We start from the raw sequence: 17,185 nt of genomic DNA, 5'->3' as shown, positions 1-17,185 counted from the left end.
CAGGGTCTGTCTTTACCTTTTTATTCCTAAGTGCTAAATAAATGTTTATTTATTCTCTGAATGACCCTGGGCAAATCACTTAACCTCTGTCTGCCTTAGCTTCCTTATCTGTAAAATGGAGATAATAATAGCACTTATCTCCCAGGGTTGTTGTGAAGATAAAATGATATATTTATAAAGTGCTTTGTAAACCTTAAAATACTATATAATTCCTTAACCTGGAAGTTTCTCCTTCATGCCCACTGGAGGTGAGCTGGAGTAGCTTCAGCTTAGAGAGCCACCTGGTGGCTTGCATAGATATTACACTCTGAGTAGCTGTTGCCTACCATTCACAGCGGGAGTTACCTAGGATAGTTATTCTATCCTCACAGGGCATCTAGTCAAACCACCTCATTATGCATAAGTAGGTGCTGAGGTTCAGAGACATCAGGTGACATGCCCAAATTCATATAGGTAGTCAATGGCAGTGCCAGGATTCAAACTCAGGTCCCAAGGCTCCAAGCTTATCAGCAAAGTTGAGTCCTCCTTTAATTGGTTTACCTCTCTATCAGGAACTGGTTGCCCTTCTTAGTGGGCACATGGGGTTTACAAACTTTTTACACCATCTCTGTGACCTTGGGCAAGTTATTCACTCTCTCTGAACCTCAGTTCCCTCATTTGTGAAATGGAAGTAATAATACCTGTATTACCTGCCTCTAAGGTTGTTGTCACATGTTTATGACACCTGCCCCACTAAGGGCTCTGTGTCTCCTCATGTGCTGAGCATAGTAGGCTCTTTATAAATTACAGGTGGATGAGTTTCAAAACCAGTGAGTACAACACTGAGCTTGGAGCTGGGGGAGATGCAGCAGGAGCTCAAGGTCTAGTTAGATGAGGATGGGATAAGGGCCATGAAAGAAGGGTGGGCATAAGACTGAAGGCAAGGATGTTCTGAGGAAAAAAGAATACTATCAGTATGTAGGAGGGGCAAAATTGGTGGCAGCTTCCTTAAGGACGGTGCATTTAGAAGGGCAAAGAAGAATGGGACAAGTAGAGCTCAGGTGAGGAGGGGAGCAAGATGAAAGTATTTTAGGAGGAAAGAACATCAGCATAAGCAAATGGAAGAAGGTCATTCTTTTTCCTCTTCTCCTCCTCTTTCTTCTTCTTCTTCTTCTTCTTTTTCTTCTTCTTCTTTCCTCCTTCTCTTCCTCCTTCTTTTCGTTCTTCTCCTTTTTTAACATGTTTGCACAACTATTTAGGTTACAGGTCATTTTCCTATCCATGATCTCTTGGGGATACTCTCAAACACCTGTAGTGTGGAGATCAGGTGAAACAGGAAAATAATAATAGGATTATAAATTTAGAGCCAGAAGGAACCTTAGAGTTCATCTAATCACCTTCCTCCGCTTCTTTTACAGATGAGGAAACTGAGGTTATGATAGTATGCAAGTAGGAGAGCCAGGATTTGAACCCGGTCCTGGGAATGCAATGGACTCTAACTGAGCCTCATTTTATGGATGGGGAAACTGAAGCTTACACGGGACCTGGTGACTCAGAGGCCAGCACCTCGGGATCATAAATTCAGATTAGGTAAGTTATTGTACCCTATCGAGACCTGTAGAAATTGAGAAATACCCAAGGAAAAGTGGACTCTTAGTGGTACAGCTGGCATTCCAACCAAGGTCTCTGAACCTGGATGGAACAATTTTTCCCATGTGTCATGCTAACAAATCCCAGCCCAAGGCTCTTCCCCTTATCCTGGACCACTCTTATGGAAGGGTCCTTTGGCATCATCTAATCCAACCCCCTCATTTTCTAGAAGGGGGAGGCAGGGCTGGACAGGTGAAGGGATTTGCCTGAGATCACACATTAGGTTCAGGGCTGTACCTGGACTGTAATTCAGATAGAATGACCCTGGGTTATGGGTTCTTTGCTCTTGCATACTTGATGGTATACCGTAGGTCCGTTGGGGAGGAGGGAGAGATAAAGCTGGGTAAAATAAAGGAGAGATAATCTGGATGTGTTGTGGGAGGCATGAAAGTGTCTGTGAGCAAGCCTGTGGAAGATGCTCAATCTCTAGGGCCATGTGCACCCAAGGCTGGGCTGGTGGTGCAGGGCTTGGGCTGGGCTTTGTTGATGGCCCTTGACAGAAGGTTTTGGCTCCTCTGGTTGGCGAAGATGTGGTTGTGGTCCGGTGGTACACTTGACAAGTAGCTGTGTCAGCTGTATGGGGCTGGGTATGACCGGACATGTTCATGGACAAGTATGGCAGGCCCAGGGACCTGGTGTGATGTGTGGCAGGCACATCGGGCCCCATGACTAGAGCTATGTGAAGCCTGGGGTGTGGAGTGTCAGAAGGGGGCAAGGTGTGCAGGGCCCCTACTGCCATGTGGCAGGCATGTGTAAGGCATGAGGTCACGTGTGAAGCTGGCACACGTGAGCCCATATGTGTCTCCTCCCAGTCACGAGCGGTGGGGGCGGTGATGAGTCACCCGGTCTCAGCCTCCAGCTCCAACTGTCTGTTCCTTTCCCCCCACCCACCCCCCAGGACTGTCTCCCATCTCCCTCCTCCGCCCCCTTCTGTCTTTCCCTGTGCCTGTCTCTCCCTTTCCCCTAGGTGTTTCTCCCTGGCCCTATCTCTCATCTCTGTCTCTTTCTGGGCCTTTACCACATTTCCCCACCCCTCTCTCTGCCTGCCCCTTGGTCCTGGTCTCTTTTCTTCTTTGCCTTGCCTCCCTCCTTGTCTCTGGCTGCTCTAGCTGGAGTTCTCCCTTCTTCATGTCTCTCTAGGTTTCTCCTGTCCCTCCTCTCCATGTCTCCCCTTTGCAGGCATCCTTCTCCAGGTAGCCCCTCTTTCTAGATCTCTTCCCCCTCCTTTTCTTTGATCTCTGGCTGTCTCTAGGTCCGCCTCCTTTGCCTCCTTTTGTTTCTGCCTCTGTTTCTCTTCTCCAAGTCTGCCCTGTCTCTGGCTCTCCCCTCTCTGCCCCTGGTTAGACCTCTTTCTTCTCCATGTTTCCCCTTCCCTCACTCTGTCTCTGTTTCTTTCTCTCTTCCTCTTCCCTGCTCCTATCTTTTCCTGCCTGTCTCTGGGTCCCTCTCTTCTCTTTTATGCCCTCTCTTCTTCCCTTCTGGCTGCCCCTGGGTCTCTGTGGGTCTCTGGGGGGGAAGTTGGGGAGGGCACAGGAGGAGAGGACGCCTGGGGTGGTCCCCGATGCCCAGTGCAGCTCCATCCCCCTCATTGGTATTCTCCTCTCGCCCCCCCCACCAGGCTGCCAACCAATAGCAGCCTCTCCCTCCCCCTCCCCTACTCTTCTCCCTCCCTTCCCCTCCCTCCTCTTTGCCTCCATCCTCCTCCCTCTTCTCCTTTTTTCCCCTCCTCCCCCCCAGCGCCAGCCATCAAGGGAGGACGCGGACTCAGAGAAGGGGAGAAGGGAAGAGAATCGGCAGCCGGAGAGGGAGAGGGGTGGCCTGAGGCAGGGCCCTGTGAAGGCCGGTGGCTCGACGCTGAGGGGGAGCCAGGAGGCCAGCCGAGGAGGGACTCAGGAACGCTCCATCCTTCCTTCTCCTGCTTTTCCTCCCCATCCCTCCCTTCTTCCCCCCTTCCCTCCTACCTCCTCCTCCTCTTCTTCCTCCTCCTCCTTCCTTCCTTCTTTCCCCAGCTTCCTCCATCCCCTCTCTTCTGGGCCACCGGGCTCACTCTATCCCTCCCCATCTCCCCCTCTCCTCCGTCCCCCCTTCCCCCTCTCTCCTCTGTCTCTCCTGTTTCCCCATCCCTCCTCTCCTCCTCCATCCTTCCCCATCTCCCTCTCCTTTCCTCTTCCTATCTCTCCCATCCTCTCTTCCCCCATCTTCCCAGCCTCTCCCCGGTCCCTCTTTCCTCCCCATATCCCCATCCCCCATACTCTGTGCCCCCAGCCTCTTTTATCTTCAACCCTTCCTGTGCTACCAGCTTCCCAATTCCCCCATTCTCTGAGCCTCCTTTATCTCCCTATCCTTCCCATCATCCACTCTCACCATCTCCCCCACTGTCTTTTACACCCCCTGCTCCCCTCTCTTCCATCCTCCTTCCTCACCCCCGGGGCCTGATGCTCCCTTGGTCAGGCCTGAAGTCTTGAATCCCTAGTCTCCCCTCTCCCCTGCTGCCTCAGGGGAGGGGCAAGGCCTGGGGGGGGAGGGGGGAGAACGGGGTAACCCCCTCCCCCTGCCGGCCCCTCCCCTCCCCCACCCCCTCACCTCATGGCCACGGGCTGCATCTTGGCCCATTCCTCACCCCCAGCAGCCCCCCTAGGCCGACCCGGCTGAGGGGAGGGGGCCGGGGGTGGGGAGCCCCATTTGGGCCAGCTCTCTCCTTCCTTCCCTCCATTACTCTTTCCCTTCTCCTCCATTTTCTCCTTGCATTCCCCCTTCTCCTCTCCCCTCTCAGGCCTGCCCGCCAGCCCCCCCTCTCTCCCTCACCCCTTCCACCTGGCTCCCCACCTCCAGCAGCTGGGGACCAGAAGACTCTCCTCCATCTCCATCTCAGCGTCCCTCCCCACCCCCATCCTTCTTGGCCCCTGAGCCGGCAAGAGAGCCCCAGCCGTCTGGCCCACCAGGATCCGTGAGTGTCTGCCTGTGTGTATGGGTGGTGGGGTGGTGGGAGTGGGGGTGGGGTGGGTGAGTGGGGCTGGGCGCAGCCAAGCTGGAAAAGGGAGACTCCTTTGGTGATGGGGGGGGGCGATTCCTGGGAGCAGGATGGATTTGCCCACTCTCCAAGGTCCCTGGCCAAGTGCCCTCACTGACTCTACATCCCCCAGGGAGCGTAGGCCGGGGCTTGGCTGGAGGGAGGCGTCTTTCATCCTGCCATCCCCTCATTTCCCCAGAACACTTTTTAGATACTTCCAGTATCTGCTTCTTCTCTCCTCTATTTCCCCTTCCCCCCCAGGCCTCCAGCCTCTCCCACCCTTCGGGACACATTATCGACTTTTCATTTGTCTTTCAGTCTCTCTCTTTGAAAGTGTGCTGTCTCTTGCCTTGCCATGTCTCTCTGCCCCTGTCTTTATGACCTAGCCTCTATCTTGTTTTTTTTTTTTCTCTATTATCCTCAATCTCTGCCTCTATTTCCCTGGTGTCTTTCAGTCTGTGTCTAGCTATCTCCTCCTCCCAATGTCTCTCAGTCTGTTTTGCTGTTTCTCCTCTTCTCTCTCTCCCTGTATCACTCTCTCTATGTATTTAGCTCCTTTTCCCGTGTCTCTCAGTCTTTCTCTGTCTCTTAATTTCGGCACCCTGGTCTCTCTGTCTCTCAGCCTCCATGTATCTGTCTATCTCCTTGTATCTCTGCCTTTGGTTTCCTATGACCCTGTCTTCTTCTTTTCTGATTCTCTCTATGTATTCCTCAGGTTCTCCTCTCTTCCTTTTCATTTCTCTGTATCTCTGTCTCCGTGTGTTTCTTTCTTAGGCCATCTGCTTCTCTAACTTTCCTAGCTCATCTTTTCTTTCTCTGTCCCAGCTATCTCTTGGCCAGTCTCTTGACCTCCTTTCTCTCTCTCTCTCTGCATGTCAGGGTCTCTCTTTGTCTCTCACAGTCTCATGCTGTCTCTGTCACTGTCCTTATTTCCTTCTTGCTTTATATTTTTCCTTCTGTCTCATTCTGCTTCTCTTTCTCCTTGATTCTCCCCGTCTCTGTGTCTTACTGTTTTTCTCTTACTCTGTATGTGTGTGTCTCCGTGTGTCTGTCTCAATCTACCTCTTTCATTTCTCTTTCCACTTTAACTTTTGTGTATCTCATTCCTCTGTCTTCAGTCTCTCCCTTCCTCTCTCCTTTCTTCACTCCTCCTGATTTCATTATTCTCTCTTTCCTTCCCTCCGTGTGTCTCTGACTTTCTCTCACTGTGTCTCTGCTTGTCTCCATGTCTACTCTATGTTACTGTCTTTCACTGTTTATTTCCCTATCTCTCTCTCCCTCTGTGCCTTGGTTCTGGACTTTCTCACTTTGTTTCTCTGTATATCTCTGCACCCCTCCCTCTGTGTGCATATTTCTGGCCTCTTTTTTGTGCCTCTGGCTCTTATTCTCACTCTCTCTGTTTCTGTTCATGACTTCTAGCTCTCTCTCATTCTGTCTCCCTTCCTTTGTCTGTGTCTTTCTCTCTCATTCTCTGCCTCTGCTTCTCTCCCACTTCTTTTTCATCTCCATCATCTCTTGTTCTCTCTGTGTGTCTCTGTCTCCTTCTCCACCTCTGTCTCTCCCTGGCAGTCTCTGTCTGTCGATTTGCCTCTCTTTTCTCCATTCCTCTCTCCAGACCTGGCTATGGGTGTCTCTGTCTCCCTCTTCTTCCATGTCTCCTTTTTCCCATGCCTGTCAGTCTCTGTTGATGCCTCCTCCCCTTTCCATCTCTGTCCTTTCTGTCTTACTCAGGCCTCATCACTCTTTCGCCTCCTCTCAGACCTCAATCCATTCCATTGCTCTCCTTTTCCCTTATTCTCACCTTCTCTTTCTCTCTCATTTCTATCACTTTTGCCCTTCTCTTTTCTTCTGTGTTTTTCTTCGTGTATATTTCTTTCTCCATGTCTCTATTCCTATCTCTTCCTAACTTTCTCTCCTCTCTGGGACCTCTTTCCCCTCTACCCTCTTTTTTTTGTTGCCTAATTTATTTGTGCTCCCTATCTCTTAGTTAGCTCATTTTGGTTTGTTTGGCTGTCTGTCTGACTGTCCCTGCCTTGGGCTATCTGTGTCTGCCTGTTGTTTTGGATTTGACTTTATCCATCTGCCTGAGTCTCCTACTCTGATCCAATGAGCACTGTGTGTGTGTGTGTGTGTGTGTGTGAGACTGTCCCTCTGCCTGCCTAAGTCTCTCTCATCTCTCTGTCTCCCTTTCTCTCACTTCCCACCTCTACCTCCTTTTTTCTGTCACTCTTCTTCCCCTCCCCTCTTTTCTCTGTCAGTCATCTGTTTCCTGCTCTACCCATCTGTTTCTGTCTCTTTGTCTCTCATTTCTTCTCTCTCTCTCTTTTTCACCCCCTCTATCTCTTTCTTCTCTATTTATCTCTGTATATCTCTTCTATCTCTGTCTTCTAGTTCTTGTTTCCATCTCCATCCCTGTGTCTCCATATGCTTTTCTCACTTGGCATTCTCTTCCTTGTCTCCCTTCACACACACTCTTTTACCCTCCTACCTTTCTTCCTGACTGGTTCCTACTTTCACATGACTGAGGCTTCGTTTCTCACTCAAGGGACCCCTGCCTTCCTCTTGGTCTCCCACCTTCAGGGACATTTAAGCCAGCCATTTATAAAGTCTGTCCCAGAATTACAAAGCACAAATTCACAGAACTCTAACGGCTAACCCTCAGAATCGATCTAGTTTTTTTTTTTTTACACGTGGAGAAACTGAGGCCCAGAGAAGGAAAGGCAATTGTCCAAGGTCACACGGTAAGTCAGGGTTGGGACAGGAGGTGTAACAGGTTTTCTTCTTGACTCCCAGTCTGGGACTGTGGTCACTCCAGGAGCTGTCCAAAGTGTCTTTAGTGATCTCTCCCCTCTTCTCCCTCCCCATCCAGGTCTCCTCAGGTAACCCAAAGCTTCTCAAGGTAGTGGTAGTGAAATGACTGGGAGTCAAGATACCTGGGTTCCTATAATTTTGGGAAAGTCTAGTAATAGACATTCTAAAAATAGTAATGATCAAACAGTAATAATGACATTTTTATGCAGCACTTCATTGTTTATGAAGCATTTCTGTATGTAATTTCATCGGATAACTTCCTCTCTCTGGGCCTCAGTTTCTCCACCTGTATATGAGGGGGCTGGAGCAGTTAATCTTTAAGGGACTTGCCAGCTTAGACATTCTCTGTTCTAAGGTCCCTACATCCTCTGAAATGGTATGATCTGTGTTCTTAGGTTCTTACCAGTCCTGACAGTTTATGTGTTTTAGTCTTATGCCCTCCCCATTTCAGACACCTGGGTTATAAGGTCCATCCCCAGCTTCAGCAGTATCTGTTCCCCAGTCCTTCCTGACACTGACATTCTGTTTTCTGTGCCTCTTCCATCTATGACATTCTATATTCTAACATCTCCTCCTGCTCAGATATTGTCTATTTTAAGGTTTTGTCCATCTCTGCCACTCTGCTCTCCAGCTCTGACAGTCTCTATGTAATCTAAGGTTCCTATGGTCTCTGAAATTATATGTTCTATATTCTTGCATGCTTTCCAGGTAGGACATTCTATGGTCTGTATTCTAAGGTCCTTCCTGTCTCAGACATTTTATGTTCTATGGTCCAACCCTAGCTCTGACAGTCTTTGTTCCTAGATCCTTTCCAGGCCTGACATCTTGTATACTAAATTGTCTTCCAGCACTGACGTTACATGTTCTGAGGTCTGACATTCTCTGTTCTAAGGTCCCTTACAGCTCTGACATTCCTTGTTCTAAGGTCCCTCCCAGCCCTGACATTCCATTTTTTTTCTAAACAGAAAAAAATGTATTGCTTTAATTAAAAAATATACTATTTATTTATTTTAAACATTCTTTTCTTTTTAAAACTTGAATTCCAAATTCTCTCCCTCCTTCCCATCCCTTTCCCCACCCACTGAGAAGGCAACCAATATGATATTAATTATACATATGAAATCTTTTCCATAGTAGCCATGTTTTTAAAAAAGCAAGAAAAATAAAGGTGAGAAAATTATACTTTAATTTGCACTCAGAGTTCATCAATTCTCTCTCAGGAGATGAATAGCATTTTTTCATGCTAAGTCCTTCGGAACTAACATTCCATGTTCTAAGGTTCCTCCAAGCTCTGACATTCCATATTCTAAGGTCTGGCTCCCAGCTCTGCATTCACTACCACTACCTTGTTCTAAAATCCTTTCCAGCTGTGTCATTCTATGTCCTAAGGTTTCTCCTATCTTTGGCATTCTTTGCCTTATGGCCTAAAAGCTCCCTCACCCCCAGTTCTAACACTCTCTGAGTTACAGGTCTGGTAGGAGAAGAGTAGGGGAGAAATTCAGAGTATCCTGGCTCTCCCATCACAAATCCTCTTCTCTCTTTCTGTTGACCTAAGCCTGGTGTTAAATTAGCTGATGAAACTCTTTCCCACCAAATTGTGGGGGGGGGGGGCTGTGTAACATCCCATTCTGGAACTACAGTTGAGATGAGGCAGTGATCTGCCAGAATTCATCCAGAGGAGATCGAATGGGGTGTGGAGAGGACTGGAGACCAGGAGGTATAAAGATAGGAGGAAACTCAAGGGCACCGTGACAGTTGTCTTCAAATACCTGGAGGCTTGGCTTTCGGGGAATGGATTAGGCCAGTTCTTACTGGACAGAACAAAGAGCAATGGGTGGAAACTATAGAATGGCAGCCTTTGGCTTGGCATAAGGAAAACACGAGCCCCGTCCTCCAGTGGAACGGTCTGGAATAGAATGACGTAGAGAGGTGGTGAGGTTCCTATCGCTGGAGGTCACTGGGACAATACATTTAGAGGCGGAAGCGATCTTAGAAGGACATTTAGCCATTACTCCTCATTTTACAGATAAGGAAACTGAGGGCCTGAAGAGGTTAAGGGACTTGCCCCAAATCACACAGGTATAAGAGGCAGAACCGAGGGTTTGGACTCTGGTCCTCAAGCAGAGACTGGGAAACGGTAGAGACTTCTTGCCTTCTTGCATGGATTGGGATTCAGTACCTTCCAGGTGCCTTCTAGCTTTGACAACGACCTAAAGGCTCACCTCTTCCCTGGGGGAGTTTGTCTTTCCTGAATTGCTGGTTAACCTCAGTATCTTTCTGATTGGAGGGAATGGGGGAAAGTGTATGTAGGGGTGGGGTGGGGATGGCACAGAGGCTATTTATGAGAGGCAGTGGTGGGCAGAGCCCTAGACTGGATCGTGCCTTTGTCTGACACTATGTGAATCCTTGCTCTCCTGTGAGCCTCAGTTTCCTCATCTGTGTAATGGGGGGTTTGTCCTAAATGGTCTGTAAGGTCCCTTCTTGTCTTGAGAGCCTGTTACTCTGATTCCAGTTTCCCACCTCCCCCCCAGTACAGCAGAATAGGAGTCAAGTAAATCCCTTTGGAAAGGTTGCCAACCCCTGTGTCTTGTGTCTTACTGTTTATCCTTTCCCTGTGTCTTTCCCTTTCCTTTTCTTCTTCTGTCAATCTCTCCTTCTGAATCTCTGTCCCTCTTTCCCTGTGTATCTCTCCCTGATGTCTCTCAGTCTCTCACTCTGCCTCTCTGTGTCTCTCTTCCCCCCCTCCCCCCCTCCCAGTTGTCAGTCCCCAGCCCCCTGGGCTTGTGGGAAAGCTGGACGTCAGGGGAGGGGAGGTGGCAGGGATCTGGGCTGGGATATCGTTGCCTGGTGACCACTGCATCCTCTCTAGCCGCCTCCTGTTGCCTAGTGACAGGCGCCTGCCCGGAGATAGGGGCGGGTGCTGCTTCCTGGCCCGGATTCTGATTCCGGGGTGGGGATAGCCTCTCTGTGACCCCCTCTTCTTCTGGGACTCTGAACTCCCCCACACTTGAGGCAGTTTTCCTGGACTGTGAGCTGCCCCCTCCAATGGTGCTGTGAGGACTGAGAGCTTCTGGACCCCTCTCCAGCTCCTCCTGGCCCCAATTCCTCTGGGCCGTGAGTCCTCCCCAAAAGTGTCTCTGGGCTGAAAGCTCTCCCCTCCTGCAGTCTAGTGTTGCTCTTGGGCTGCGAGCTCTACTGTAACACCTCATCTGAACCTCCTCAGGGCTCCGTCTTTAGCAGGGCCCCAGGGGCCACAAGCTTCCCCTTTCAGCAGGGCCCCAGAACCTGGGAGCTCTGCTTACCTTCCCAGCAGTCCTTTCCGGTTGTGAGCTTCCTTCTAGCGATGGGACTTGAGTCCTGTCCCCGTCCTAACCCCAACAGAGGCCCAGGACTGTGAACTGTCCACTAGCAACGTTCTGGGGTAGAGGGCCCACGGGCCCATGAGCTCCCTGCCCCCAGATGTATGTCCAGGCTCTCATCTCCTCCCTCTCTGGTAGCCCAAAGCCAAGGCCTTTCCCCTAGAAGCGTCGGGCTGTGAGTATCCCTCTGCAGTGCCCTGGGCCGTCACCTGGGCTCAGTAGACCTGGGAATGGGTTTCTCTTGCAGGCGGTGCGTGGGGGCCTCGGGCAGCAGCTTCTCCATGAGGAGGGGAAGAAGATGCCTGCGGAGCTGCTGCTGCTGCTGATTGTCGCCTTTGCCCACCCCAGTGGTCAGGTGCTGTCCTCCCTGCGCATGGGTGAGGCCTCCCCCACAGAGACCCCAGAGTCCTTATGCCTCAGTTCCTGCCCCACAAGGACCCCGGGCATCCCCACTCCCTGCCCTGCCCTGCCCTCTCACAGACCCAAGCATTCTGATTCCCTGGGCCATGTGCTTCGGTCCTGATGCCTTGCCCTTCAGTGACCCACATATGCTTATCGACAAGTTCCTACTCCCTCAGGCCCCCAAGCATCCTGACCCTCAGGGACTCAGGAGCCCTGATCTCTGCGTCCTTGGTCTCAGCGTCCCCAGGATCCCTAATTCCCCCAGCCCTGACCACCAGAGACCCAGGTGTACAGGTCTTTCAGTCCCTGCCCCTCTGAGACTCAGAAGCCTTAATCTACCAGTTCTTGGTGCTAAGGGATCCAGAAGTCCTCATCCCCCATTCCCTGCTTCTACAGGGACTTAGGCATCCTGATCCCTGAGGGCTGCTTCCCTCAGGGGCCTCTGGTCTCCCAGCCTCTTGTCCCCACAGCCGCTATCCTGGACGACCAGACTGTGTGTGGCAGGGGAGAACGCCTGGCCCTGGCCCTTGCCCGGGAGCAGATCAACGGGATCATCGAAGTCCCAGCCAAGGCCCGAGTGGAGGTGGACATCTTTGAGCTCCAGAGAGACAGCCAGTACGAGACTACGGACACCAGTGAGCGGGGCCAAGGACTGGGCCTGGGGGAAGGGCACAGAGGGGCTTCCCCCAACCTACAGAGGGAGACAAGGGCCCCAGGCCTGCTCTCTCTCTGTCCCTCAGACTCTCCCCTCTCCGTTAGGCCTCCTCACTTCTCTTGTTTCTTTCCCCTTTGCCCCTCAGTCTCTCTCTCCCTCAACTCTTACCATTGGGTCCCCTTTTGGCCAGTTATCCATTGAAAATGCAGATCCAATTGAGGAGGAGAGGACACTCAGTCTCTGGGTTGAAGGGACATCCCAAGGAGCCATCCAAGGGTCCCAGAGAGGACAATTCAGTGGGTCTGAATGGCCCCCAGCAACAGTCAGAACTTGACAGTCAACACTTCACCTGGGTACCAAGACTCAGTTTCTTTGTCCTTGGCCCAGGGATCTCAGAGCAGAGAAGGCTAAGGGAGGGCCGAGGCTCCACTTGAAGTGGGGAGGGGGCAGGGTTTGGGGCCTGTGTGTGATGGGAGGTTCCCTTTCCACCCTCTGAAGTGTGCCAGATCCTGCCCAAGGGGGTCGTGTCGGTCCTAGGACCCTCCTCCAGCCCAGCCTCGGCCTCCATTGTCAGCCACATCTGTGGGGAGAAGGAGGTAAGGGGCAGTGGGGCAGCTGGGAGCCAAGGGGACGGGGCTGAGTAGGAAGGGATACAGACTTTTCTCTGTGCCCTTCTCCAGATCCCCCACATTAAGGTGGGCCCAGAGGAGACACCCCGACTCCAGTACCTTCGGTTTGCTTCTGTCAGTCTCTACCCCAGCAACGAGGACGTCAGTCTTGCGGTCTCCCGAATCCTTAAATCCTTCAACTATCCCTCAGCCAGCCTCATCTGTGCCAAGGCGGAGTGTGAGGGAGGGGACCTGGCCATGGGGGGCCCAAGCGTGATCTCTCCTCCCAGGCCTTCTTTGGGCACCCCTGCTTTGGTTTCCTCAGTTTCCCCCGGGCACTCAGGCGTCCAGGTTCTCAGCCTGTCCTCTACCCCCTGAGCCTTCTCTCCCATCCTCAGCATCTCTCCCCGTCTCTGGGAGTCCTCACCCCAAACCTGCTCCATTTCTCCCCTAGGCCTGCTGAGACTGGAGGAGCTGGTTCGAGGCTTCCTGATCTCCAAGGAGACTTTGTCAGTTCGGATGCTTGATGAAAGCCGGGACCCCACGCCTCTGCTCAAAGAAATTCGGGACGACAAGGTCTCCACCATCATCATCGATGCCAATGCTTCCATCTCCCATCTCATCCTCAAGAAGGTATGTGTCACCCTCCCCCTAACTTCCAACTTGCTCCCCTCTGACCCCAGTCTTTTGACCCTGGTCTTCTGACCTCAGAGCCATGACCACTACCCTTAAAAAAAAAAAGACTCAGATTGAGAGTTCGGGAGACCTGGGTTGTGCTTCTGACTTGACCACTGATATATGTCGCTCTCCCTTTCTAAATCTCATTTCCCTCACCCATGATACAGGGAAAATGATGCCCACTGTACCCTTCCTCCCGGGGCTGACATAAACATGAAATCACTGACGTGAAAGATAGGGCAGAAAAGTGATAAGGATGAGTTGAGGTGGGAAATAGACTGAGAAAGTCCAAGAGAAGGGTGACTGGTGGATAGAAAAAGGGAAGACTGAGAAACAGAAAGGAAGGAGGTGGAAGGATAGAGAGGGACAGAGAGAGGAATAGGGAGGTCTTTTGGAAGAGTGTGAAGAACAGGGGAGGTCCCACGAGGACGGAGAAGGGGAAATATCCATAATTTCAAAAAATGGAAGAGTAGAGTCTGTAAATCATTGACTAGTGCTTTTGATTTCAGTTTCTGGTCATACCCTAGGATGTTTTGTAAAAGGGATGGTTAGTGCCCACCCAGAAAAGGAAGCAGTGATCAGTTAGAATGGTTTTGTAATGAACTGGTCATACCTGAGCAAACTCATTTGCTTTTTTTTCCCATTGGTTTGATAGATTGATAGGGGAATGGTGAATAATTTACTTCGATTTTAGCAAAACATTTGATGAAGTCATGATATTTTTGAGGACAAGATGGAGAGATGTGAGCTAGATGACAGCAGAGGAAGCTAGGTGGTGCTAGAGCAGTGTGCTGGATGTAGAATCAGGAAGACCTTAGTTCAAATCTTGCCCCAGACACTTACAGCTGTATGACAATGGGCAAGTTCCTCTCTCAGCCTTGGTTTTCTCATCTATAAAATGGGGATAATAATAGCACAGGGTTGTTGTGAGGATCAAATAAAATTATGTATGTAAAGCACTTTGCAAACCCTAAAGCTCAGTATTAAAGGTAGCTAGTTATCCTTATGACAATCTATTTAGGTAAAATAAGGTATAGAGAAACAAGACTAAAGATAGAGAAATATAGAGAGTATGGGATTCAGAACTTGCTGAAAGACTGGCACCCAAAAATAGCTATTGAGAGCTCAATGCCAGCTTGGAGGGAAGTCTCTAATGAAGGCACCCAGCGATCCGTGCTTGACATCAGGCTGTTCAACTTTTTTTTTTTATCCATTAATATTCTGAACTCATAAGTGGCATCCTCAACCAATTTGCAGAAGACTCAAATCTAGGAGGGGTAGCTAAATGAGTAGGATCCAAAAAGATTTAAGCAGATTAGAATAATGGGTTTAATTTAATAAAATTTAATTTAATCAATGTAATAAGAATAGTAATAAGAATAATAGCTAACATTCATATAACACTTCACGGTTTGCAAAGTACTTTGCAAATAAAATCTCATTTGATCCTCACAACAAGCCTGGGGAGGTAGGAGGTATATTATCTCCATTTTACAGATGAAGAAACTGAGACAGATAGAGGTTAAGTGACTTGCCTGGGTTCACAATCTAGAAAGTGTCTGAGTGGGTCTTCAAACTCTAGGTCCAAGACTCCAGGACAAGCTGTGGCTAGATAACAACAGTCTTTGTGATTAAGGGATTTTAGCATCCAAAAAAAGCAAATGAAAGTCCAGAGTGCTCAGTTCTGGGCACCACATTCTAGGAAAGACATTGACAGACTGAGCCATCTAAGGAAAGGTTGGGATAGTGAAAGTCCTCCAGACCAGAGGTGCCAAACACACCTCCAGCAGTCGCTTTGCAGAACTCCAGTCCTCTTGAGGTCAGCCAGAAGCAGATTAAAATGTAATTGGGAAACATTTAACAAAATAAATAAAAATACAATAGAACAAAGAAATGGTAATATGTGGTTTTCTAAGTCAATATGCAGCCTGCAGGGATCCTTTTATAAGATTCTCAGTTTCTATTTGAGTTTGAGGGAAGTGAAAGCTGGGGTGGGGATAGGGGTCGCCACCATCATTGCCTGGAGGGATTGTCCTGTAGAAGATAGATTATAGAGTTCCTCTTTGGCCCCCGAGGGGAGAGTCAAAAGCAGTGGGTGTAAACTGTTGGGATTGATTTGGGCTGGATACGAGGAAAAGTTTCTTAACTATCTGAGCCATTCTAAAGTGGATTCCCTGTCACTGGAGGTCTGCCAGCAGAAGCTGAATGGTCACTTAATGGGAACTGAGAGAATTGGTCAGCAGTGGGTTAGGTTGGATGGCCTTCGAGGTCCCTTCTGATTCGGAGATGGTGGGATTCTGTGGAGAAGGACACTGAGAGACCGGGAGGGAAAGACCGAGGGAGATGAAGGAGGGAATGCTGAGGGACAGAGAGTGGAGACAGAGGAGGAAAGAGAAAGGGAGGCTGGCAGATGAAGAATGAGGCACAGTGAGGAAAGAATGAAGGTTAAAAGGGAGACAGAGACAGAAAAAAAGACAGAGGAGGAGAAGCTGAGAGAGAAGGGGAGATTGAGGGTACAGAGAGGAGGACGAGAGACAGAGAGGAATACTGAGAGATAGAAAAAGGGGGAGACAGAAAAGGAAGACAGGAATAGTAGGAAGGGGATCAGACGAAGGAGACTAAGGGAAGGAGCTGAGGTACAGAGGGGAGCAAAGAGGAAGAAAGGAAGGAGAAGGAAAGATGTAAAGGAGAGGAGACTGAAGTACAGAGAGAAGGGGAGATAGGAACAGAGGGAGGAAGATATGGAGGGACAGAGGAGTAGCCGAGGGAGAGGGTGGGGAGACACGGACAGGGAGGGGGAGAGCTGGACCGCTTTTCAAACTGTAGAGCATTTGAGAAATTGGAAACCCGTGCAGATCTAAGTGCTGATCTTGGCTTTCTGGAATGGGGTAGAAGAACGGTCTTTGTGAGTCCACCCGGTGCCCCTTGGCCCTTAGCCTGCGGGCACTCTCTCTGCACCTTCCCTCGGTGGTGTTTTTTGATCTTTGAAATTCTTTCTTCCCTGTCCTAGCCTCCCCGTCCTAGGTCTTCCAACGTCAGAAAGGTGTGGGGAGTAGAGATGGGGACAGGCAGTGGAGAGAGCTTGCCTCATGGGCCCCAGCACCATCTCTCTGCAACCCCGCTGACCAATTCTGCCCGTCTTTTTGTGTGGCTCTCTTTGTCGGCCTCTAAATCTGTGCCTATGTTCCTGTCTGGGTATTTCTCTGTAATTTGGTGGTTTCTCTGATTTTGTCTTTGGTTTAATTTTTTCCGTGTCTCTGCTTTTGTCTCTCTCTTATTTTAACCCCCTGTGTCTCTGCCCTTATATCTCTGCCACCACATCTCTTTGTCAATGTTCATCTCTCTCTCTCTCTGTATCTTGTTTCTGTTACTGTCTTTGTATCTCCATCATTTACGGTGTCTCCATTTGTATGTCTCTCTGTATGTCTTTGTCTCTCCCCCCCCCCCCCCCCCCACTTTCCCTTTTGCCTCCAGGCCTCAGAGTTGGGGATGACTTCAGCGTTTTATAAATACATCCTCACAACCATGGTGAGTTCCTCTTTTGTCCCCTGCCTTTGGCCACCTGCCTCTTCCCCTGACCCAGCATTTCTCAGCTATCTATCCCAAACCTTGAGTATCTTCTCCCTGTCTTGGGTTTGAGCCTGTATTTCCCTTTTCTATGACTTCCAGACTCCCTGTCCCTAGGGCCTGAGCCTTCCTCTCCCCATCTCAGGCTCTGAGCCTCCCTTCTCCTTGTCTCAGGCTCTGAGCCTTTCCTTGGACCTGATCCCCCCCCCCCCCCTGCCCCTAGGACTTCCCTATTCTCCACCTGGATGGCATTGTGGAGGACTCATCCAACATTCTGGGTTTCTCCATGTTCAACACGTCCCACCCCTTTTACCTGGAGTTTGTCCGGAGCCTCAACATGTCCTGGAGGGAGAACTGTGAGGCCAGCATGTACCCTGGTCCAGCGGTGAGCCTCTATCTTCTCTGATTCCTACACACATACACACACACACACACACACACACACACACACACACACACACACACA

General features: G+C 50.1%; 2 protein-coding genes across 2 annotated transcripts in view; both read left to right on the top strand.

Annotated features, from left to right (window-relative positions):
• Window positions 1–2,388: 2,388 nt before the first annotated feature.
• On the top strand, window positions 2,389–11,031 carry LOC114040185 (basic salivary proline-rich protein 4-like). The gene is made up of 8 exons (XM_027858201.1): window positions 2,389–2,415; window positions 3,367–3,501; window positions 4,128–4,297; window positions 4,403–4,576; window positions 4,710–4,777; window positions 10,208–10,400; window positions 10,616–10,775; window positions 10,948–11,031. Exons 1-8 carry the CDS (start codon window positions 2,389–2,391, stop codon window positions 11,029–11,031), a joined length of 1,011 nt encoding a protein of 336 aa, XP_027714002.1.
• A 76-nt stretch (window positions 11,032–11,107) lies between these two features.
• Window positions 11,108–17,185, top strand: part of GRIK5 (glutamate ionotropic receptor kainate type subunit 5) — a 28,396-nt gene continuing 22,318 nt past the window's right edge. The window contains exons 1-7 of the mRNA XM_027858214.1: window positions 11,108–11,186; window positions 11,682–11,846; window positions 12,365–12,462; window positions 12,547–12,712; window positions 12,929–13,107; window positions 16,627–16,680; window positions 16,943–17,104. Of these exons, the coding sequence (XP_027714015.1) occupies window positions 11,108–11,186; window positions 11,682–11,846; window positions 12,365–12,462; window positions 12,547–12,712; window positions 12,929–13,107; window positions 16,627–16,680; window positions 16,943–17,104 (903 nt within the window). The remainder of the gene's footprint in view (window positions 11,187–11,681; window positions 11,847–12,364; window positions 12,463–12,546; window positions 12,713–12,928; window positions 13,108–16,626; window positions 16,681–16,942; window positions 17,105–17,185) is intronic.

The sequence above is a fragment of the Vombatus ursinus genome, unplaced genomic scaffold (assembly GCF_900497805.2).
Source record: "Vombatus ursinus unplaced genomic scaffold, bare-nosed wombat genome assembly UNPS02012758.1, whole genome shotgun sequence".
NCBI classification, from domain to species: Eukaryota; Metazoa; Chordata; class Mammalia; order Diprotodontia; family Vombatidae; genus Vombatus; species Vombatus ursinus.
This window is presented reverse-complemented; position numbering and strand designations above follow the sequence as displayed.

What these genes read in the sequence shown, in the direction of transcription:
- LOC114040185 (XM_027858201.1), top strand. Translation starts at nt 2,389, where the DNA reads ATGAGGTCACGTGTGAAGCTGGCACAC. An exon ending in CGCTGAGGGGGAGCCAGGAG is followed by an intron (nt 3,502 to 4,127) that starts GCCAGCCGAGGA and finishes CTGCTGCCTCAG; the next exon opens with GGGAGGGGCAAGGCCTGGGG. An exon ending in CTGAGGGGAGGGGGCCGGGG is followed by an intron (nt 4,298 to 4,402) that starts GTGGGGAGCCCC and finishes CTCCCCTCTCAG; the next exon opens with GCCTGCCCGCCAGCCCCCCC.